The sequence below is a fragment of the Oryza sativa genome, chromosome 6, assembly GCF_034140825.1.
Source record: "Oryza sativa Japonica Group chromosome 6, ASM3414082v1".
NCBI lineage: Eukaryota > Viridiplantae > Streptophyta > Magnoliopsida > Poales > Poaceae > Oryza > Oryza sativa.
The window spans coordinates 22,365,276-22,388,542 of NC_089040.1; the positions used below are offsets into that span (position 1 = coordinate 22,365,276).

The 23,267-nt window shown below is 48.9% G+C and overlaps 1 protein-coding gene across 1 annotated transcript; it reads right to left on the reverse strand.

The window, feature by feature from the left end:
* Window positions 1-11,723: 11,723 nt before the first annotated feature.
* Window positions 11,724-22,624, reverse strand: LOC136357027 (uncharacterized). Its single transcript, XM_066311750.1, has 3 exons — window positions 22,465-22,624; window positions 13,828-14,953; window positions 11,724-13,288 (listed from the first exon to the last, which is right to left on the reverse strand). The coding sequence occupies exons 1-3, from the start codon at window positions 22,622-22,624 to the stop codon at window positions 13,258-13,260; spliced, it is 1,317 nt and encodes a 438-aa protein (XP_066167847.1). The 3' UTR covers window positions 11,724-13,257.
* Window positions 22,625-23,267: the final 643 nt, after the last annotated feature.

Below are 23,267 nucleotides of genomic sequence, written 5' to 3' on the forward strand. Positions count from 1 at the left end.
CCATAGAACTCCTTGGCTGATTAATTGATTGCTTCATGTTGACATAGCATCTGTCAAATTTTGAGTCTTGTATTTGTGTAGCCCCCGACTCTTTGGTTAGTTGAGAAACAACTGAATATAGAGTCGAGAATTATAGCTTCTTGTCGTCGAGTAGTCATTGCTTGATTGAAGATATGTGTTGAAGATGACCAAGTAGAAATCCTGAATATTGGAGAGCCACTTGTTCTAGTAAAATAACACGGCATCGCATGCCGAGATGTTGAGGTTCACAAAGACGTCGTGGTTGGTGAAGTAGCAAAACTTGCGAAGTAGCAGCAATAGAGTTTGCCGGTGCCGAAGATAATAAAGATGAAGTCGCTCCACCATGATGACAAAGTTGCATTGCCGTGATGAAGTGAACACGAGTTGGCGGCAACAAAAGCAAACCGGTAGCGAAGACGCGCAGCTGTGAAGATAAAAGCACCAGTCGGCGGCGGCATAACCAGTCGACGATAGAAGACGATGATGTCCATCAGTAGTGGTAGCGGTATAAACCAGACGTAGAGGCGAGGGCACTAGTCAGCAGCAGACGAGACGACCGGCGATGAAGACGATAAGTCCAATCAACACTGGCAGAATCATGCAGCCATCGAAGTGAAGAAACCAGTCGGCAGCAGACGTAGACAGCTTGCGTTGAAGGTGATGACGCCTATTTGTAGTGGCGGCAACGTGGCCAGCCGTGAAGACGATAGCACCAGCTGGCGTCATACGAGGCGGCCGATCGGTGAAGATGTAGATGTCCAACAACGGCGGCATAATAAGCCAGCCGTGCAGGCGGAGACACGGCGGCATAATAGGCCAGCCGTGCAGGCGGAGACACCAGTCGGCAGCGGCGGAGGCAAGCCAGCGGTGAAGACGTAGACGCCCAACAACGGCGGCATAATAGGCCAGCCGTGCAGGCGGAGACACCAGTCGGCGGCAGCGGAGGCAAGCCGGTCGGTGAAGATGTAGACGCCCAACAACGGCGGCATAATAGGCCAGCCGTGCAGGCGGAAACACCAGTCGGCGGCGACGAAGGCAAGACGGCGGTGAAGACGTAGACGCCCAACAACGGCGGCATAATAGGCTAGCCGTGCAGGCGAAGACACCAGTCAGCGGCAGCGGAAGCAAGTCGGTCGGTGAAGACGTAGATGCCCAACAACGGCGGTATAATAGGCCAGTCATGCAGGCGAAGACACCAGTCGGCGGCAGCGGAGGCAAGCCGGTCGGTGAAGATGTAGACGCCCAACAACAACGGCATAATAGGCCAGTCGTGCAGGCGGAGACACCAGTCGGCGGCGGCGGAGGCAAGCCAGTCGGTGATGTTCTGACTGATCCATTCCTGGAGCGTAAGAGATAAGCTTAAAGCCATGAATCCCTTTTATGCATATTTAGATATGGATCCTGCAGAACAAACATATAGGATGAGTAGTATCTGATGTTAATATAATACTCGAGAAAAATTCAAGTATTTTAAAAATTTATAAATATGTATTTCTCCTCTTGCCAATTTTGATTTCCCCGAACAGATGACTCCGTACATTTAAACACTCTGTCCGACTAGTCATAGCCCCCAAGCATCGGGAGTCGGCCTAGGCACCTCCCAAACATGCATATGAGTGACATGAGTTCGTCATTAATGGAACAAAGTTTCACGAATCAGAATTTACTACTCGGGTACTTTTGCAATTGTGGAGAAGAAAGTAAATTTATCTTATCTCTATGCTTTTGATTTATTCCGAATAATACTTAGCACCTTGCGTTACTCGGTCCATCCAACGAGCCCCCGAGTGCTAGGAATCGGCCCAAAGGCAACTATCCATTGGCAAACCAAACGGAAAGCATAGGAAGATGGAACTCCATAACTCGATAGGCACTTTTGTACTCAGATTATGTCGCAAGCAATAAAGATAAATGAAAATTGTTAAAAAAATATGATATAACATCTGTAGCCCCCGACTCACTAGTCAACGGCGAACCAGTTGATGTAGTGAGGCAGAGGAAAAGGAAAATATCATATAAAGAAAATTAATGATGACTTAGCTTTTTGGTATTTCCCGCGGTGATGATAGAGGTGACTGATGTGGGAACAAAGTCATCCATCAATGGCAATGAAAACACCAGCCGTGGAGGCAGCCTAGGCGGTCGGCGGTGAAAATGTGGACGCCTATGAATGGTGGTGTGACCAACCAACCGTATAGGCGAAAACACCAGTCGGCGGCGAGGGAGGCAGGCCGGCGGTGAAGTCATAGACGCCTAACAACGGCGGCATAATAGGCCAGCCGTGTAGGCGAAAACACCAGTCGGCGTGACGGACGAGGTAGCTGGTCGGTGAAGACGTAGATGCCCAACAACGTTGATGTGACCATCAAACCGTATAGGCAAAAGCACCGGTCGGCGGCGATGAGGCAGCCAGTCAGTGAAGTTGTAGATGCCCAACAGCGGCGGCATAATAGGTCAGCCGTGCAGGCGAAAACACCAGTCGGCGGCGACGGAGGCAGGCCGGCAGTGAAGACGTAGATGCCCAACAACGGTGGTGTGACTAACCATCCGTGTAGGCGAAAACATCACTCGACGGCGATGAAGGCGAACCGGCGGTGAAGTCAATGACACCATTAACAATGGCGGTGGAGTACACCAACCGTAACGGCGGATGCAACAGATGTACGTGCATAACAGATCAAACAACATTAGTGATCTGTCAATTAGAAGACTAGAAAAATACCAAGATTAATCTAATTTATATAAGAAAATTAGAACGATAAACCTGGTAATGGTAAATACTGTCAGGTGAAGTGTTGATCCTTGATAAATACTCCATCCGTTTCGAAATGTTTGACACCGTTGACTTTTTAGCACATGTTTGACCGATCGTCTTATTCAAAAACTTTTGTGAAATATGTAAAATTATATGCCTACATAAAAATATATTTAACAATGAATTAAATGATAGGAAAAGAATTAATAATTACTTAAATTTTTTGAATAAGATGAATGGTCAAACATGTGCTAAAAAGTCAACGGTGTCAAACATTTTGAAACCGAGGGAGTATATGCGTACGTAACTCCAGGTATAACATGCTGCTCTTAATTCAATCGAGGCTAAGAAAAACTCGAATGAAAAATACAGCCGGTCGGGAGTTCGTTAGTAGATCGCCACCTCAGTCCATATATGCACGTATGTTTGCATGCTCCGGTTGCTTGGTGATGGTTGTGATCTTGATTCAGTTGTGTTGTCAGCTTTTCATGCATTGACCTGGTCAGCTTGTGATCTTGATTCCAGAGCTTGTACATCCGAGTCGAACATGAGTATCTCTGACATGCATATGCTGCTTGATCGGGTTGGTCGAAGTCATGGTCAACGGTCAAAGAAAGCACTCGGTGTTAGAGATTGGCATCGAAGATCGAACTCGCCGAGCCAAGATTGATCTTCCCGGCTAGTTTGTATTCAAGTCCATGTCGTCCTGCTTCAAACGGATAATTGACTCTCGCCGGAAAATTTAATATTGAAAAGAAAAGACACCGATGGATAGGAGTTGATCTGTTGCACGGTGGCGACAAAAGTTGAATTGACGACAACGATTCCTTCGACGAACAGTGAGATTGCATTGCATGCTTGGTTGTAGAGGCTTCTGGTCTTGCTGATCAAGGAAAAGAACTCGGCGGCGACACTGATTAGATCCATCGCCGAGATTAATCTTCCATGTACTTAGCTGGCACACCCCTTAACCATTCGGCCAAAGCGTTGCGGAGTAGGCTCACGGCCAGTTGGCTGCACATCGACGCCACCAATCCATGAGCCGGTGATATTGGAGATTAAATCATTGAATCTCGCCGAGACTGATCTTCACGACTGGATTGAATCCGAGAAGGGAAGAACGAGTTTGGAGAATCCAATGACGTCGGAGATTGGTTCCATCACAATCGTTGATGAGGAACTCGACGCGACCCCTACCTGGCGCGCCAACTGTCGAAACATGAATTCGGCAATAATAAAAGGGGGTAACGCACGAGACCTAAAAGTGGATGGATGCTGAGACAAAGGATTTAGACAGGTTCAGGCCCTCTCAATGAGAGGTAATACCCTACTCCTGTTTGGGGATTTGAATCTGCCGGGTGTATTATAGATCTGACGATCATATGTGCTCATGCCCCCTAGAGGGCCTCCTGCCTGTCGCGACCGAGAAAATTGCCTTTTCCCGAACGCTAATGTATTAATCCCCGTCCCAGGAAAAGCCGGGGTACACCACACAAACATGATATAAAAGACACATCTTTATTATATCGATAATATTTACATTATTACAAAGGCACCTCAGGCCTGACAAACAAAAATAAACAGCAGCGGACTTGCGGGCCTACGGCTCCATCTTCACAGGCGCTCAACTGGGGTATAAGCCAGGACTCCACCTAAGACTTCTTCTCCCAAGCTTCTCTTACTGAAGGGGGGAAAGATTGAGCAAGAATGAGTACAACCACAGTACTCAGCAAGTCACACCGGCAGATGCATGATTAATGCAAGGGGGTACAAGGGGTTAATAATAAGGGTTAAGTTTTGCAGTAAACAGCATTTAAAAGTCACTTAGTTGCCCAAAGCCATTTTAAAAAGACGATCCTAGAGCTACACAGTATTATTAATCAAGGTCGTGAACCCTCACGAATCTGCCTTAACCCAAGGCCTACGATGATTCAGACCGAACTGGCAACCCGACCCTGGGTCCCAGCTCGTCCCAAGCCAACCCAGGCCAACCATTCCACATTTTAGTTGTTAAGCAAATTTTAAGAATTAAAACACTAACTTGGGTACATTGCTCGGCTTGCCCATAACCGAGGGCGCGGCTATTCGAATAGATTATACTCTGATCAGAGGTGTACATCTTTACCCACAAGACACATCTTCCTCACGTGTAACCACATGCCACATACCACCACGGTATACGGACGGAAGACGTGACATAGTTCCCAACCCATCCTAGCCATAAACAAGAGTACCGACCCAACCCCACCTACGGCCGAAACCTCCGGGACAGGTAGGCAGGATTGAGCCCCTAGCAGCAGGACACCAGCCCTGTGCCATGACATCTCGACTACCGGGCCGCAGCTCGTGTAGCCTTCATTTGTCCTAGAGATGTCCATCGACCCCCGACTTCGTCCATCTCCATCCGTGTACTTTTGTTTATAACCAGACTGAGCCACAAACTAAGCCTTACCCACTAGACATGTGGAAGTACGGTAGTGCTTTGCAACAGAGGCCCGAGCTTAATCCTTATAGTGGCCGGGGTGCTACTTCCCACAACTGGCATGCACCCAAACCCCACCGAAAAACAGGTTTTAGGGGCTTTGAAAGAGGAAGAGAGGGGTATGTCCAATTCCACCATAAGCCAACCATTCCATAGTGTCCAAATGATATGAGAATTCCCAAAGTCTAAAGTTATAAAAACCACCTAATGTTGTCCTATTAATCAGCGAAGCATCTACCTAAATTCATACTAGTGGAACCAGGAATAGAGTACCCACTAGTTGGGGTTTTGTTTATTCTAGGGTGAACAAGGTAATAGTAACAATAACAACAATGATAAGGTCATAACAAAGGTAAATAGGCATGGCTAGATAAAACAGTGATAACGCGGGAATTAAACGATAATGCATTAATTTAAATCAAAATAATTTTATAAACTGGGATTCAATATGCTAAAGGATGATGTGACTTGCCTTGCTCAGAGAGAACGGCCTTCCGAACCTTCGGCGACGGCCGCGAACCACGCTTCGGGAACCTCCGGAACGACGAAGACTACGCGAAGCACACAAGCAAAGCTACAAGCCTAAAAAGAAGCAATAACAATACATAAGAAGAAAGCACAGGGTTCTTTAGGTTATACAAACATTAGGAGACTTGAACGGGTCGATTCAGAGCTCGTATGACCAAGATATGATCATCCGAAGTTTAATGCTGTTATATGGAGATTTGCGGATTATTGTAATTAGGTTTTGCAACTATAAAACAGGTGTAAGCGCTAGCCTGGAAAAGACAGGAAGGCTGCGCCGTTGACATGCGGACCCCACATGTCAACCTAAAGGACCGCGGTAGACCGGGTACACAGAGACGGTCCACGGGTCGACGGAAGCGGACCCCGTGTGTCAACCGAGGCGAGTGGCCGACAAACGGACTCCACTAGACACCACACGGGCTGCACACGTGGAAACCACGTGGCTACCGAGCGGGCACACTAACACGGTCACCACACGCACAAGCGAACGACTACCGACACCGGTACACGGGTACCGGGGTCGACAACCGCACAACGGGTACGGGGGACACCGAAAGGACGAGGACGGGGCAGCGAGGGAGAGGGAACCTTACCACCACGCGACGAGGCGTGGGAACGACAACGACGAACGGGCGCGGCGGAGACAGACGGGCACAACGGAGACGAACGGCGAGGGGACGGCTTCAGCGGCGATCCTTGGACGAAGGCGAGACGCGGCCGGCACGAGGCTTGACGACGCGGAGCCGAGGACGAAGACGATGACGGGTCTGCAGCGGCACACTTGACGGACGCGGACGAGACGGACGAGAACGACCTGACGGAGGGACGAACGCCACGACGACCGGGAACGACGAGAGGACGACGACGACAACGACGACCGGGGCCGGCGAGGAGGCGATGAGGGCTGCCGGCAGCGGCTGCACGGAGGCGAGGATGGCGCGGACCACGCCGCTGCGATGCCGACGACGGAGGCGGCGCCGCGAGACGACGAGCCGGGCGACCGATGGGACGTCGACGACGAGAACGATCGGAGACGACGCTGATGGACCACGGAGGGGTTTGGATGGAGGGGAAATGATGCCGAGGACGACCTTGCCGCTGCGATGCCGGAGGTGGTGGAGGTGTGGCCGACCGGTGCACGGGCGAGGAGGGACGGGCGGCCGAACAACTCCGGCGAGGCGGATGGAGAGGTTCGCGGCGATGTGCGGCGGCTTCCGGGCGAAACCGAGGGGTGGACGAGGTGGAGGGCTACGTCACCGTGCCGAGGGAGGGGACGGCAGCGCCGGCTGACGCACGGGCATGGCGAAAGGGGCAGCCGGAGGAGATGCCGCCGAGGAGGAAGGAGAAGCCGGCGCGGGCGACGGTGTTCCGGCGAAATTCGGGCGAGGAGGAGGTGATGCCGGGGATGAGGGCGGCGTCGCGGAGCCGAGGGAGGTGGTGGCGACGTCGACCGGCGCTCAGGCAGGGAGATAGAGGCGGCTGGAGGCGGCCGACGCGGAGGAAAGGGAAGGGCGACGGCGGGAACGCAGCTCCGGGGGTCTCCGCGGGAAACGGAGGGCAAGCCGGGGAAGGGGAGGCAGCTGCGATGCTGGAGGAGGCGACGGCGCGACCGGACGACGCTCCGGCGAGGAGGGAGAGGCGGCTGGAGGCGGCCGGCGGCACGGGAGAGAGAGGAGGACGGCGGGGAGAGGGCTAGGGACCACGGGAGATCGCGGGAGGGGGCTAAAATGATAGAACGGAGCGAGGGGGTTGCATTTTATAGCGGAGGGAAGCGAGCCGAGCACGGGAGAGGGCGGAACGGCGACGGGAATGGCGACCGGCGGCAAAGGAAGGCGGCCGGACTTGGCGCGTCCGTTCCCGGCGATTGGGGGCGCCATTCAAGGGGGAATTAAGGGGGAAAGAGAGAGGAGGGAAAGGGGTTTAATTCCCCCTAATCAATTTGGGAATCCCATGCTTGAATCGCGCGGATTTGAGGGAGGAATGGCGCTAGGGTTCACGGGAGAGGGAGAGAGGACGGCCGGGCGGGAGGAGGACGATGACCCGCCTGACGCGCGGGCCCCACGCGGCCGGACGCGCGGTCAGCGCACGCGCGGCGCGCGTGTGCACGGCCGGCTCGGCTCGGCCTGGCTTGGGCGCGGCTTGGGCCGGGCGGCCGGCCCAGGAGGAGAGGAGGGGGAGGCGGCCTGGGAGAAAGAGGGAGGAGGAGGGAGTGGGCTGGGAGGGGAAGAGGGGCCCAAGAGGAGGAGGGAGAGAAGGAGAGGGAGGAGAGGGAGACTTCGGCCGCGGGCCGAGGGGAGAGAGGGAGGACTTTGGGCCAGACTTGGCCCAAAGGGGGGGGAGGGAGATTATTTAGGTTTTTCTTTTTAATAAACTCTGATAATTGTTTTTGTTGCTTAATAAATATTTCCGGTGCTCTGAAAATTCAAGTAAAATTTGAGGGCTCCTTTTTAGACCAAGGAGAATTTAACAAAAATTCTCCGGGCCACATTCGAATTTTTCTTGTACGTATTTTAGTGTTTGCCAATTTCTTTCCGAATTTTAATTAATTCTATTATTCCTTTTAGCGAATGATTTTTAATTTCGGGATGAATTTATCAGGACGTGACAAATCCACCCCCCTTACAAGAATCTCGTCCCCGAGATTCGAGGAGGCTAGCATGAAGATAGGTTGGGCGGTCTTCTCTTCTTGTCTGACTTCTTCCGTCGCGTCTTTTATAACAAACTTGCCTAGCAAAACTTCTCCACTCTAGGCTGCTTGGCTCGATCCCTTGTTGCAGATGGAATCTTCTCTTCACCTGACTTGTCCCTGGTTGAACCTTTAGCTGACTTCGACTGGGTTGCGGCACTTGAAGATGGTGCTTCAGTTCCAGAACTTCGCATAGTTCATATTTTTGGCGTCAACCTCATAGAAGTTACCCATTTCACGTTATGCGTCGAGATCAGCTCGTCATTACTAGGATACCATGCTTGTCATCATGAGAATATCATGCTTGTCATTTACTTCTAACTTGCCACCAACTGCCTCATATTAGCTTTCCTGGTCCCTGGGTGATAGCTACTTCTGCTATTTGATGCAAGGGTCGATAACTTTGCCTTTGAATTATGCTTCCCAAGAGAACCAACTTATCCCACTTGATATACTTTGACGTCTTCCCAAATGGCTTTACTGCTGGATTTGTTATTGTCTAATCATTATCCTGCCAAATCTGAGGCTTCGTTGTTAGATGCGATTTTAATCTGACCTCTGTAGATTATCTTCGAACATATCACTTGGTTCATAACTGGGAATAGCTCTCACGAACAAGCAACTCGGATTCACTTTCTTCACATTTGGTTCACTTCCCACTATTCTCTTCATGTTGTCCTCAGTTAGCATTCAACGTATTCCTTTACACCTTTGACCTTGATGTGTTCTTTCCCGATTTCTCTTATCAATCACCTTTCGACCTACTTCTTTGCCTGGTAATAAGCAACTTTTTCGATATCTTCTATCAATCATCTTTTGACCTTTGTCAACTAAGTACTCTTCACTCCGAGAGTTGTGGATGCTTCTGGTGACGATGTGGTACTTGAGCGTGCTGCCTTTCAAAGAAACCTTCAAGTGGTTCGTCAAAAGCTAGACTGGCGGTTGTTGCCTTTGATCCAAAGAGGACACATCTGAAACTCTCAGTCCAAACAAAAGTCTCTTTGGCTTTTTAATCCAACACAGTTTAATTGGTTTTCTTTTCCATCAACAGGTTGGTTATTAACTCGAGGTTAGAACATAGTTCCTCTGGAATGAGACCCTAGGTCTCCTTTGACAGTAAACAATTATACGCATGATCCCATATCAGCATCTTGCAAAATAATCCTCATAGAACTTGTTTTTATCACACATGTCTCCCTTATTACATGAATACAAGGCACTACCTTAAACAAAAAGGGAAGATGCTTAACATCGGTACATTGTTTCTACTATGGGTTAGGATTAACATGAGGCCTCACAGGTACGGCGTTTGCTCCAGTGACCACAAGGCGAGTGACTTGTCTTCTTCTTGCATAATGGCCGGAGTGATGGCGCAGGTTACGCTTCGGCTGTGGACAATCTCTGGAGAAATGACCTGGTTCTTTGCAGTTGTAACAAATCAACGTCTTCTTTACTGAGCTGTCCATCTGGGGACGATCATTTTGGCTTGGAGTTGGAATTGGTGATTGGAAATCCTTGCTAACATTGGCATCAGTGGTACCATAGTTGCTATCACCATTGGAGTCTTTCTCAGTGTCAACATTGCTAAGGTTGTCATTCTGGGTTCCAACATTGATACTATCGTTGACATCTTGGTGAATGCTACTGACATTGCACGCTTTATTCGAGTGGTCACTAATGGGGCAAGAACCATGGTTGTTGGTGGTATCATCATCATTAGTATTGCTAGTGTTGGTGTCTGCATTGCGTCCATCTTCTTGGGGCAGGAACTCTTGATGCACAACAGAAGATCCGGTGATCTGAAGTGGCTCAGTGCGCTGTCTTTGGTTACCACCTAGAAATACTGGGATGTTGACAATCCTTCTCTTGCAGTTCGTCATCCGATTATGCTCATTTTCAAGTTGCATGGCTTTGTCCACAAGTTTCTCAAAATCTTCATAATCCTCTAGGAGTAGTTGCACTGCAAGCTCATCTTTTAACCCCTGGAGAAACTTCTCTTGTTTGTCTTCATCCGTTTCCACATCTTCTGGTGCATAGTGAGCCAAACGATAGAACTCGTGCAGGTACTCTGTGACGGTCAAATCTCCTTGCTTCAGGTAGCGAAACTCTCGTTTTCCTAGTGTGATCATTCCTGCGGGAACATGTGATCTCTTGAATACAGATGAAAACTCGTTCCAGGTGATGGTATGTCCTTCTGGCCGTGATGCTTCGTAGCTATCCCACCACTCTGAAGCCTGTCCAACCAACTGATGAGTTGCGAAGCCAACCCGCTCCTGGTCGGTGCACTGAATCAACCCTAGCTTCTTCTCGACTGTGCGCAACCAATCACTGGCTTCCATAGGATCGACGGCAATGGCAAAGGTTGGAGGCTCAGTTTTGAGAAATTCTGATAACTTGCACTGTTGCTGGACTGTAGGTACTTGAACGTTGGTTGCCCCTGCTGGGTTGTTCCAATTCTGTAATAGTTGAAAGGCTGTTGCCAACATGTTGGTTTGGTTAACCACAATTTGGATTAGCTCTGGTGAGGTTTCGTTGATGCTTTTCTCATTCCCATTGGCTTGGGTTCTTGAGTCATCGGATCCATCATTCCCATAGCCTTTGTTACCAGTGTTATCCATCTGTCACAAGGTAGAGGTTGAGAGGGGAAGCATACAAGGAAAGAATCGACCAGAACTAGGGACAAGACCTTAAAGGAACTAACTCTTTTTGTTGATGTGTTGTTTGTTTTGCTTATTCTGCAGGTTGATTAAGCAAACAACCTAGCATGGTTACATCACCACCCACCGATGCAAACCACGCGCTACACACACAAGCAAGGAACACACGACTAACAACACTACCCTATAGGGTGGCTTAGGTTCTGCGACGGGTTCTCCAAGATCTTCACTCCTGCTTCACAGCTGGCTTCACTGCTTCCTCCACTTCGCTAGCGGATCCTGCAGCCTTCCGGAGCTTCGGCAAACAACTGACGATGTCTTCTTCTTCACTGACCTGACCATCTAGTACTAGTTGAAATTTGAAGAAGAAAGAAAGAGTAAACATTTTGCAAATAGCATAGGGGAAAGGAGGAAAAAGGAACTTTCGCAAATAGTTTCATTTATAAAATATGTCCATAGGTTTTATCCACTTGGCTTATCCTACAGTCAAGATGGCTCTGATACCAGCTTGTCGCGACCGAGAAAATTGCCTTTTCCCGAACGCTAGTGTATTAATCCCCGTCCCAGGAAAAGCCGGGGTACACCACACAAACATGATATAAAAGACACATCTTTATTATATCGATAATATTTACATTATTACAAAGGCACCTCAGGCCTGACAAACAAAAATAAACAGCAGCGGACTTGCGGGCCTACGGCTCCATCTTCACAGGCGCTCAACTGGGGTATAAGCCAGGACTCCACCTAAGACTTCTTCTCCCAAGCTTCTCTTACTGAAGGGGGGAAAGATTGAGCAAGAATGAGTACAACCACAGTACTCAGCAAGTCACACCGGCAGATGCATGATTAATGCAAGGGGGTACAAGGGGTTAATAATAAGGGTTAAGTTTTGCAGTAAACAGCATTTAAAAGTCACTTAGTTGCCCAAAGCCATTTTAAAAAGACGATCCTAGAGCTACACAGTATTATTAATCAAGGTCGTGAACCCTCACGAACCTGCCTTAACCCAAGGCCTACGATGATTCAGACCGAACTGGCAACCCGACCCTAGGTCCCAGCTCGTCCCAAGCCAACCCAGGCCAACCATTCCACATTTTAGTTGTTAAGCAAATTTTAAGAATTAAAACACTAACTTGGGTACATTGCTCGGCTTGCCCATAACCGAGGGCGCGGCTATTCGAATAGATTATACTCTGATCAGAGGTGTACATCTTTACCCACAAGACACATCTTCCTCACGTGTAACCACATGCCACATACCACCACGGTATACGGACGGAAGACGTGACATAGTTCCCAACCCATCCTAGCCATAAACAAGAGTACCGACCCAACCCCACCTACGGCCGGAACCTCCGGGACAGGTAGGCAGGATTGAGCCCCTAGCAGCAGGACACCAGCCCTGTGCCATGACATCTCGACTACCGGGCCGCAGCTCGTGTAGCCTTCATTTGTCCTAGAGATGTCCATCGACCCCCGACTTCGTCCATCTCCATCCGTGTACTTTTGTTTATAACCAGACTGAGCCACAAACTAAGCCTTACCCACTAGACATGTGGAAGTACGGTAGTGCTTTGCAACAGAGGCCCGAGCTTAATCCTTATAGTGGCCGGGGTGCTACTTCCCACAACTGGCATGCACCCAAACCCCACCGAAAAACAGGTTTTAGGGGCTTTGAAAGAGGAAGAGAGGGGTATGTCCAATTCCACCATAAGCCAACCATTCCATAGTGTCCAAATGATATGAGAATTCCCAAAGTCTAAAGTTATAAAAACCACCTAATGTTGTCCTATTAATCAGCGAAGCATCTACCTAAATTCATACTAGTGGAACCAGGAATAGAGTACCCACTAGTTGGGGTTTTGTTTATTCTAGGGTGAACAAGGTAATAGTAACAATAACAACAATGATAAGGTCATAACAAAGGTAAATAGGCATGGCTAGATAAAACAGTGATAACGCGGGAATTAAACGATAATGCATTAATTTAAATCAAAATAATTTTATAAACTGGGATTCAATATGCTAAAGGATGATGTGACTTGCCTTGCTCAGAGAGAACGGCCTTCCGAACCTTCGGCGACGGCCGCGAACCACGCTTCGGGAACCTCCGGAACGACGAAGACTACGCGAAGCACACAAGCAAAGCTACAAGCCTAAAAAGAAGCAATAACAATACATAAGAAGAAAGCACAGGGTTCTTTAGGTTATACAAACATTAGGAGACTTGAACGGGTCGATTCAGAGCTCGTATGACCAAGATATGATCATCCGAAGTTTAATGCTGTTATATGGAGATTTGCGGATTATTGTAATTAGGTTTTGCAACTATAAAACAGGTGTAAGCGCTAGCCTGGAAAAGACAGGAAGGCTGCGCCGTTGACATGCGGACCCCACATGTCAACCTAAAGGACCGCGGTAGACCGGGTACACAGAGACGGTCCACGGGTCGACGGAAGCGGACCCCGTGTGTCAACCGAGGCGAGTGGCCGACAAACGGACTCCACTAGACACCACACGGGCTGCACACGTGGAAACCACGCGGCTACCGAGCGGGCACACTAACACGGTCACCACACGCACAAGCGAACGACTACCGACACCGGTACACGGGTACCGGGGTCGACAACCGCACAACGGGTACGGGGGACACCGAAAGGACGAGGACGGGGCAGCGAGGGAGAGGGAACCTTACCACCACGCGACGAGGCGTGGGAACGACAACGACGAACGGGCGCGGCGGAGACAGACGGGCACAACGGAGACGAACGGCGAGGGGACGGCTTCGGCGGCGATCCTTGGACGAAGGCGAGACGCGGCCAGCACGAGGCTTGACGACGCGGAGCCGAGGACGAAGACGATGACGGGTCTGCAGCGGCACACTTGACGGACGCGGACGAGACGGACGAGAACGGCCTGACGGAGGAACGAACGCCACGACGACCGGGAACGACGAGAGGACGACGACGACGACGACCGGGGCCGGCGAGGAGGCGATGAGGGCTGCCGGCAGTGGCTGCACGGAGGCGAGGATGGCGCGGACCACGCCGCTGCGATGCCGACGACGGAGGCGGCGCCGCGAGACGACGAGCCGGGCGACCGATGGGACGTCGACGACGAGAACGATCGGAGACGACGCTGATGGACCGCGGAGGGGTTTGGATGGAGGGGAAACGATGCCGAGGACGACCTTGCCGCTGCGATGCCGGAGGTGGTGGAGGTGTGGCCGACCGGTGCACGGGCGAGGAGGGACGGGCGGCCGAACAACTCCGGCGAGGCGGATGGAGAGGTTCGCGGCGATGTGCGGCGGCTTCCGGGCGAAACCGAGGGGTGGACGAGGTGGAGGGCTACGTCACCGTGCCGAGGGAGGGGACGGCAGCGCCGGCTGACGCACGGGCATGGCGAAAGGGGCAGCCGGAGGAGATGCCGCCGAGGAGGAAGGAGAAGCCGGCGCGGGCGACGGTGTTCCGGCGAAATTCGGGCGAGGAGGAGGTGATGCCGGGGATGAGGGTGGCGTCGCGGAGCCGAGGGAGGTGGTGGCGACGTCGACCGGCGCTCAGGCAGGGAGATAGAGGCGGCTGGAGGCGGCCGACGCGGAGGAAAGGGAAGGGCGACGGCGGGAACGCAGCTCCGGGGGTCTCCGCGGGAAACGGAGGGCAAGCCGGGGAAGGGGAGGCAGCTGCGATGCTGGAGGAGGCGACGGCGCGACCGGACGACGCTCCGGCGAGGAGGGAGAGGCGGCTGGAGGCGGCCGGCGGCACGGGAGAGAGAGGAGGACGGCGGGGAGAGGGCTAGGGACCACGGGAGATCGCGGGAGGGGGCTAAAATGATAGAACGGAGCGAGGGGGTTGCATTTTATAGCGGAGGGAAGCGAGCCGAGCACGGGAGAGGGCGGAACGGCGACGGGAATGGCGGCCGGCGGCAAAGGAAGGCGGCCGGACTTGGCGCGTCCGTTCCCGGCGATTGGGGGCGCCATTCAAGGGGGAATTAAGGGGGAAAGAGAGAGGAGGGAAAGGGGTTTAATTCCCCCTAATCAATTTGGGAATCCCATGCTTGAATCGCGCGGATTTGAGGGAGGAATGGCGCTAGGGTTCACGGGAGAGGGAGAGAGGACGGCCGGGCGGGAGGAGGACGATGACCCGCCTGACGCGCGGGCCCCACGCGGCCGGACGCGCGGTCAGCGCACGCGCGGCGCGCGTGTGCACGGCCGGCTCGGCTCGGCCTGGCTTGGGCGCGGCTTGGGCCGGGCGGCCGGCCCAGGAGGAGAGGAGGGGGAGGCGGCCTGGGAGAAAGAGGGAGGAGGAGGAAGTGGGCTGGGAGGGGAAGAGGGGCCCAAGAGGAGGAGGGAGAGAAGGAGAGGGAGGAGAGGGAGACTTCGGCCGCGGGCCGAGGGGAGAGAGGGAGGACTTTGGGCCAGACTCTGCCCAAAGGGGGGGAGAGAGATTATTTTTAGGTTTTTCTTTTTAATAAACTCTGATAATTGTTTTTGTTGCTTAATAAATATTTCCGGTGCTCTGAAAATTCAAGTAAAATTTGAGGGCTCCTTTTTAGACCAAGGAGAATTTAACAAAAATTCTCCGGGCCACATTCGAATTTTTCTTGTACGTATTTTAGTGTTTGCCAATTTCTTTCCGAATTTTAATTAATTCTATTATTCCTTTTAGCGAATGATTTTTAATTTCGGGATGAATTTATCAGGACGTGACACTGCCCACCTTATATAGGATGGTTGGCAGAATTACAAGATAGAAACCGTAACCAATACGGTATCGGTTTCCTAAATCTATTTTACAATATTATCAAATCAGGACGTTAGGCCGCTCCATAATATAAAAGGAAACGTAATACCTAAGTCATGATTTGTTACATATTCCATAGATATAAGCTATCCCCTATGACTAGTCGGATAACCATGCCATGTGGGTATGGCGTACCCATAATCTCCACACTCACACACTAATCATTTTCTTCATTCATGCAATCTTCAAGATCCTCATCATCTGAACCGAACTGATGATGTGCAGTGGCTTGGTCTTTCATGGCATCGTCAGCGAAGTTTGTCCTCGAGTCATGATCGATCAACCCGTGCACCTCTGCCGCGCGATCAATCTGGGCAGCGCTAGCTCCGTCGATTTCCGCCGTGTTGCTGCGTGCGTCCGCGTCGCCGTTGCCGGCAGCGGCCGCCCTTTCTTGCACGCACGTCGTCTTTCCTGCCCGTGCGTCGCCGTCACGCGCATCGCCGCCGCCATCCTTCCGCGCGCGCGAGATTAGCGATAGCCTGTTAATTAGTTTTTGCCCTAGTATGGTTTTGAAGGTAGATCAGTGCTCCAAGATTTGTGCACGCCAGGTGGCAAGATCTTGATAGGGGTGCCACGCATGCTTTGTGGCATGGGGTGCCATACAATTTTTTTCCCAGCGGTCTCCTCTCCGCTAGATCCGGCGGAGGGGAGGCAGCGGCAGGGGCGGTGGTGTCGAGCGGCAGCAGCGGAGTTGGTGTTGAGCGGCAGCCTTTTGTGTTATCTATATGTTCTTGATGTGTATTTTGTGATTGTGTTCTTGATGGGGATGAGTAGCTTTGATGGTTCCCAGTGGCTGGGAAGAATATTCTTGATGTTCATGTTCAAGTGTTCTTGGATGTTCTTCGATGTGTTCTGGGCAGGGTGAAGGGAAGCTACTCGATCCTTTTTTTTGGAATTCCTGAAGCCTCAAAGGTCAAGGTTTTGGAACTAGCACATTTGATTTTCATCATCTGTGCCGCTTCCTAGGTATCGCTTGGGAACTCGGCATAGGTGCCGGATTTCCCAACCAGCACCTATCCAGGTTTCTGTGGTAGTGTAAGTTTATGTTGTTAGATAAATTTACAGTTAAAAACCCATATTTACTATAAGTATGTCAGTATTATGGATAATCTTATACGAAATCGCAACACCCTATAATTATCTTTCAGAAAAAATTCACCTCCTAAAATCGATCATAGATAATAATAAATTATTTTATAGCGATGTGTGGTGTGTGCACATACACATGCATTATTCTTGTAGGCATAAAATTGATGAGGCTCATCGCATTTCACCCTCTTCGTATACGTGACACTGACCTAAGGTTTATCTAGCATCGGATTAATAACGAGTTTTTTTTGAACCTTCGTATAATCTTTTTTATATTTTCTTTCCAAACAGAAGAATCATAACCACTGGTGGAGAAACCATCTTTCGTCGGTCGGCCGAATTCCACAATAGTCCTGGTTGCAATAAAAACCGGGGCTAAAGATGATCTTTAGTCCCGGTTGGTGTTACCAACCGGGACTAAAGATCAAATATGCCCGACTAAAGATCAAATATGTCCGTTACCCTTTTTAACCGTCTTTAGTCCCGATTCAAATGCTGTCAGGGCTTGTCAGGCCCCCCTGGGATCTTTAGCCCCAGTTCATAACACCAATCGGGACTAAAGTCCCACCCCTATATATATGTCTTCTTCCTCCTCCAGCTGCCCGAGCAAGCTTCAAAATTTCTTCAAAAAAGAGGGTCATGCCAAAATTTCTAGTGAATTTATTTTGGTGATTATATACAAATCGGAGGTGCTTAAAAGGTTAGCAACTTCATCCTCCAATGTTTTTTTTGTCATATTACATTTGGAGCTATGTTTTGCACACTTTTATGTCTCCAAAATTTAGTTGTAAGTTGATGAGAGAGAAAATTTGTGTGGGGAAGAAAGAATATATAGAAATTTAGTTTATTTGCTAAAGAAGGTTTTATAAAATAGTTGAGAAGGAAAATACAGTGAAAGTTAATCTTAAATAATAGAAAACAAACTAAAATGAAAATTAAAATAAGTACAACACATTAATATTAGTTTAAAACTTTAGAAATAGTAAATAAGAATTATTTGGTGTAATATTTTATAATTTTTGTATGAATAATGATATGTCATTATTGTATGACTGTTGAAAGAGTTTGTAATTATTTATAATTATTGTATGACTATCATTATTGTAAGAATAATTATTTGTGTACGATTTTTTTTCATGTCATGTAGATGGATCGGCAATGGATGTACGCTGACCGGCGGTCCAAAGAGTTTATTGACGACGTTTATTATTTTTTGAGAGTGGCCGAAGCTAACAGGCATAAGGGTTTTATTTGTTGTCCATGCAATAAGTGTAAGAATTAGAAGGAGTATTCTGCATCCAGGACTATTCATTTCCACTTGTTTGAGTCGGGGTCCATGCCAAGCTATAATTTTTGGACATCCCACGGAGAGCAAGGTGTTGAAATGAAAGAAGATGAAGTGGAAGACGACAATATTCCGGACTTTGCTCAGTACGCTGGATTTGAAGGAAATCAAACGGGCGAGGAGGAAAGGGATGCTGATGGTAACGACGTTGCGGATGATCTTGGTCAGATGTTGCAGGACGCCAAGGAGGACTGCGAAAGTGAAAAGGGGGCCCATAAATTGGACAAGATGTTAGAGGACCACAGAACGTCGTTGTACTCAAGTTGCGAGCAGGGGCACAAAAAGTTAGATACCACTCTGGAGTTCTTACAATGGAAGGCAAAAAATGGTGTTAGTGACAACGCATTTGGCGATTTATTGAAACTCGTCAAGAACATCCTTCCGGAGGGAAACAAATTGCCTGAGACAACGTACGAGGCTAAGAAGATAGTCTGCCCTCTAGGACTGGAAGTTCAGAAGATTCACGCATGTCCGAATGATTGTATCCTATATCGCGGTGAGGAGTACGAGAACCTAGAAGCATGCCTTGTTTGCAAAGCACTACGATACAAGATTAGACGAGATGATCCAGAAGAAGTTGACGGGCAGCTAACAAAGAAGAGAATTCCTGCTAAGGTGATGTGGTATTTCCCTATAATACCACGGCTAAGGCGTTTGTTCAGGAACAAGGGGAATGCTAGAATGATGCGATGGCACGCTGAAGAGCGTCAACAGGACGGGATGCTGAGACACCTCGCCGATGGTTCGCAGTGGCGAAACATCGACAGAAAATTTAAAGACTTTGGAAAGGACGCACGAAACATACGGTTTGGTTTAAGTACGGATGGCATGAATCCTTTTGGAGAGATGAGCAGCGGCCATAGCACTTGGCCCGTTGTGGAAAAAGGAAGGTGTCCCCGTGTGGGATGAGGACAAACAGGAGGAGTTTAACCTACGAGCGCTACTGTTCGTAACCATCAACGATTGGCCTGCACTTAGCAACCTTTCCGGTCAGTCCAACAAGGGGTATAAGGCTTGCACTCACTGTATGGATGAAACAGAAAGTACGTATCTTAAGCATTGTAGGAAGGTTGTGTACATGGGTCATTGTCGATTCCTTGCTGCAAACCACCCGGTACGGAAGAAAGGCAAGCACTTTGAACATAAGGCGGACCACTGTACGAAGCCTAAATATCGTAGTGGGAAAACAGTGTTTGCTATGGTTAAAGATTTTAAAGTAGTGTTCGGAAAGGGGCCTGGAAGCCAGCCTACAGAGAGCGAAGATGGTCACGCGGTGATGTGGAAAAAGAACTCTATATTTGTGGAGTTACCCTATTGGGAATTCTTGGACGTCTGCCACGCAATCGATGTGATGCACCTCACTAAGAACCTTTGCGTAAACCTTCTTGGCTTCCTAGGTGTATATGGAAAGTCGAAAGATACACTGGAAGCACGTAATGATCTAAAGCATATGGAACAACGCGGCGACCTTCACCCAGAACTAAAGGAGAAAGGAAGCCATTACTTGAGTCCAGCCAGCTACACTCTTAGCAAGGCAGAGAAGGAAAGTATGTTTGAATGCTTGGAGAGCATAAAGGTACCATCTAGATACTCCACGAATATCAAGCGAATAATAAGCACGAAGGAGAAGAAGTTCACAAACCTAAAGTCTCATGACTGTCACGTGTTGATGACACAACTGCTACCAGTTGTAATAAGGGGTATCCTTCCAGACAATGTCCGGGCAACAATAACAAAGCTATATGCATTCATGAACGCAATTTCGCAGAAGGTCATCAATCCGGATAGATTAGAAGCCCTTCAGAATGATGTAGTGCAATGTCTTGTCAGTTTTGAGTTGATATTTCCACCTTCATTTTTCAATATAATGATGCATCTGCTTTGTCACCTTGTCAAAGAGATCAGTATTCTCAGGACTGTGTACCTACACAACATGTTTCCTTTCGAGAGGTACATGGGCGTTCTGAAGAAGTATGTTCGTAACTGTGCTCGTCCAGAGGCAAGCATCGCCAAGGGGTATGGAACAGAGGAGGTCATCGAATTTTGCGTAGAATTTATTGAAGACCTTCGCCCAATCGGGGTACCTGAATCACGCCATGAAGGGAGACTACGGGGAAAGGGAACTCTCGGAAGGAAAGCAATAATGACGGTAGATAACAATTTATTCCGTAAAGCCCATTTCACGGTTCTGCAACAATCTTCATTGGTAGCTCCTTACATCGAGGAGCACTTGGCTCTAGTTCGCGCCAGAAACATCGGTAAGTCCGATGCATGGATTACACGACATCACATTGATACTTTCGCCGCGTGGCTACGTCAACATCTCATGGGTAACGAGACGATCAACCAACAACTGGCCTTCCTGGCGAGGGGACCATCTGGGTTGATCGCGACATTCCAGGGATATGAGATCAATGGGTACACATTCTACACGAGAGCCCAAGACATGAAGAGCATGAACCAAAACAGCGTTGTTCGTATCGATGCCATGGGACATGATGGAACAACTGGCACGAATTACGATACCATCGAGGACATATGGGAACTTGACTATGGTCCTCTCAAGGTCCCTCTGTTCCAGTGCCAATGGGTTAGGTTTACTGGTGGAGGCGTAATGATTGATGACAGTGGGATGACAACGGTTGACCTTAACAAGGTTGGATACTCGGACGAACCTTTTGTCCTTGCCAATGATGTAACGCAAGTCTTTTACGTGAAGGACATGTCTAGCAAAGGAAAGAAGGGCAGAGGGCCTGACGAGCCGAAGCGTCACGTGGTTCTCCCAGGCAAAAGAAAAATCGTCGGAGTTGAGGACAAGACTGACGAGGATTACGATCAGTTGGATGGGCAACCCCCTTTCACGGTGACGATTGACCCTAGCATCCTCCTATCAAATGAAGACACCCCTTACTCAAGTAGCGATCACAAGGAGGGAACAATAGTGAGGAGAAAGTACGTGCGGTCAACCGTCACCTCCGATGTATTGCCGTAATTATTGTGTACACGATGTAAACTATTTTAGATGTATTGATTATCCATATAAATCAATTGATGTATGGCATATGTTAATTACGTACGATTATTAGAGGTTTTAACAATTTTAAATCATGTAATTGCTAGTTATATGCGATAATTAGAATTTTTAAAAGTTTAAATCATGCATGTGGCATTTACATATGTTAATTAGAGTTTTTAACAATTAGTTTAATATCATTCATATGCTAATTATATATGATTATTCGAATTTTTATTAATTTTAAATCATGCATGTGGCATTTACATATGTTAATTAGAGTTTTTAACAATTAATTTAATATCATTCATATGCTAATTATATATGATTATTAGAATTTTTATTAATTTTAAATCATGCATGTCGTATGTATATACATATGTTAATTACAATTCTTAACAATTTAATATCATTCATATGCTAAGTATATATGATTATTAGAATTTTTATTAATTTTAAATCATATATTTGCTTATTACGTTTTATCCACTTAATTTACTACAGACAATAATAATTTTTTGAAGTAATTGTCATTAATTTTTCGACTTAGAATTTGGAAATAATTTTAATGCATTATTTTCTATTTTAGAAACACATATGTAATGGAAATTAATATTCAGTGCGCTTATCAGTAGTCCCGGTTCTTAACCCTAACCGGGTTTAAAAAGAATTTGGAAATAGCGGGAAAATATCTTTAGTCCCGGTTGATGAGAACAACCGGGAGTAAAGATCTTTACTCCCGGTTGTTCTCATCAACCAGGACTAAAGATCTAGGGGTATATATATATATTCCCGATGCGCGCCCTCATCTTCTTCACCAACACTTAGAAGTTTTTTCCCCGATCGATCTCTCTCTCGGCTTCTCCTTCGCCGCCACTGCCTGGGGCATCCCCGCGCCGACGCCGCCGTCGTATCTCGCCGTCGTCTCACGTGCGTCGTTGTCGCCACCTCCGCCGCCGCCGCATCTCTGGGGTGAGAGCCGCCGCCGCCTCCCTCTCTCTCTCTCCGACCTCGATCTCTCTCTTTCTCCCCAAACCGCCGCCAGCCGTCTCGTTGCCGCCGCCTCTGACGTCGTCGCGGCCAAACACGACTCCGCCGCGCCGACGATGCCGACCCCGACCTCGATGCGGCCGCCACCGGCAACGATGTCGCGCCAGCAGTGCCGACGAAGCCGCGCCACGACGCCGGGCCGCGCCACGCCGCCGCGGCGGCACGACGCCGGGACGCCACGACGCCGCCGCGGCATGTCACCGCCGCGCCGCCACACCGCCGCGCGCCACGCCGATGCCACGCCGCCGCCTCGCCAAGCTGCAGCCGCGCCGCCGCTCCGCTGCCGCCACGTGAACGAACGAACGATCGTGAACGAGAACGAACGAACAAACATGAACGAGAACGTGAACGAACGAACGAACGTGAACGAACGAACGTGAACGAGAACGTGAACGTGAACGTGAACGAACGAACGAACGTGAACGAGAACATGAACGAACGTGAACGAACGAAACGTACGTGAACGAACGAACGTAGGTGAATGAAACGTGAACTTAACGACAACGCGAACGTGAACGATCGTGAACGAAATGTGAACTTAACGACAACGTGAACGTGAAATACAATATATGTTACTTTGCGTTTATCCTAATACATCTTTTTGTATGTTGTAGAAAAAACGACGTCGTCGTCGTCCCTCAAGCCGGAGTGGTCGCTAGCCCTCGAAGGAATTCGCGTAGGCAAGTGATGTAAATATATGATTGTTAGATTTTTAATGCAATTAAGACTATTAGATTTAATATACGACACTTAGACTTAGCAACATAATTAGAGTTTTAATACAAGATTATTTGAGTTTTAGTATAAGATTATTATAGTTTTAATATAAGATTATTAGA

Coding starts and splice junctions, on each gene's coding strand:
- LOC136357027 (XM_066311750.1), bottom strand. CDS start 22,624: ATGCCGCGGCGGCGTCGTGGCGTCCCGGCGTCGTGCCGCCGCGGCGGC. Junction 14,954..22,464: donor CGTCGGCGCGGCGGAGTCGT/GTTTGGCCGCGA, acceptor CTATCATTTTAG/CCCCCTCCCGCGATCTCCCG. Junction 13,289..13,827: donor CCACGCCTCGTCGCGTGGTG/GTAAGGTTCCCT, acceptor GCTTCTTTTTAG/GCTTGTAGCTTTGCTTGTGT.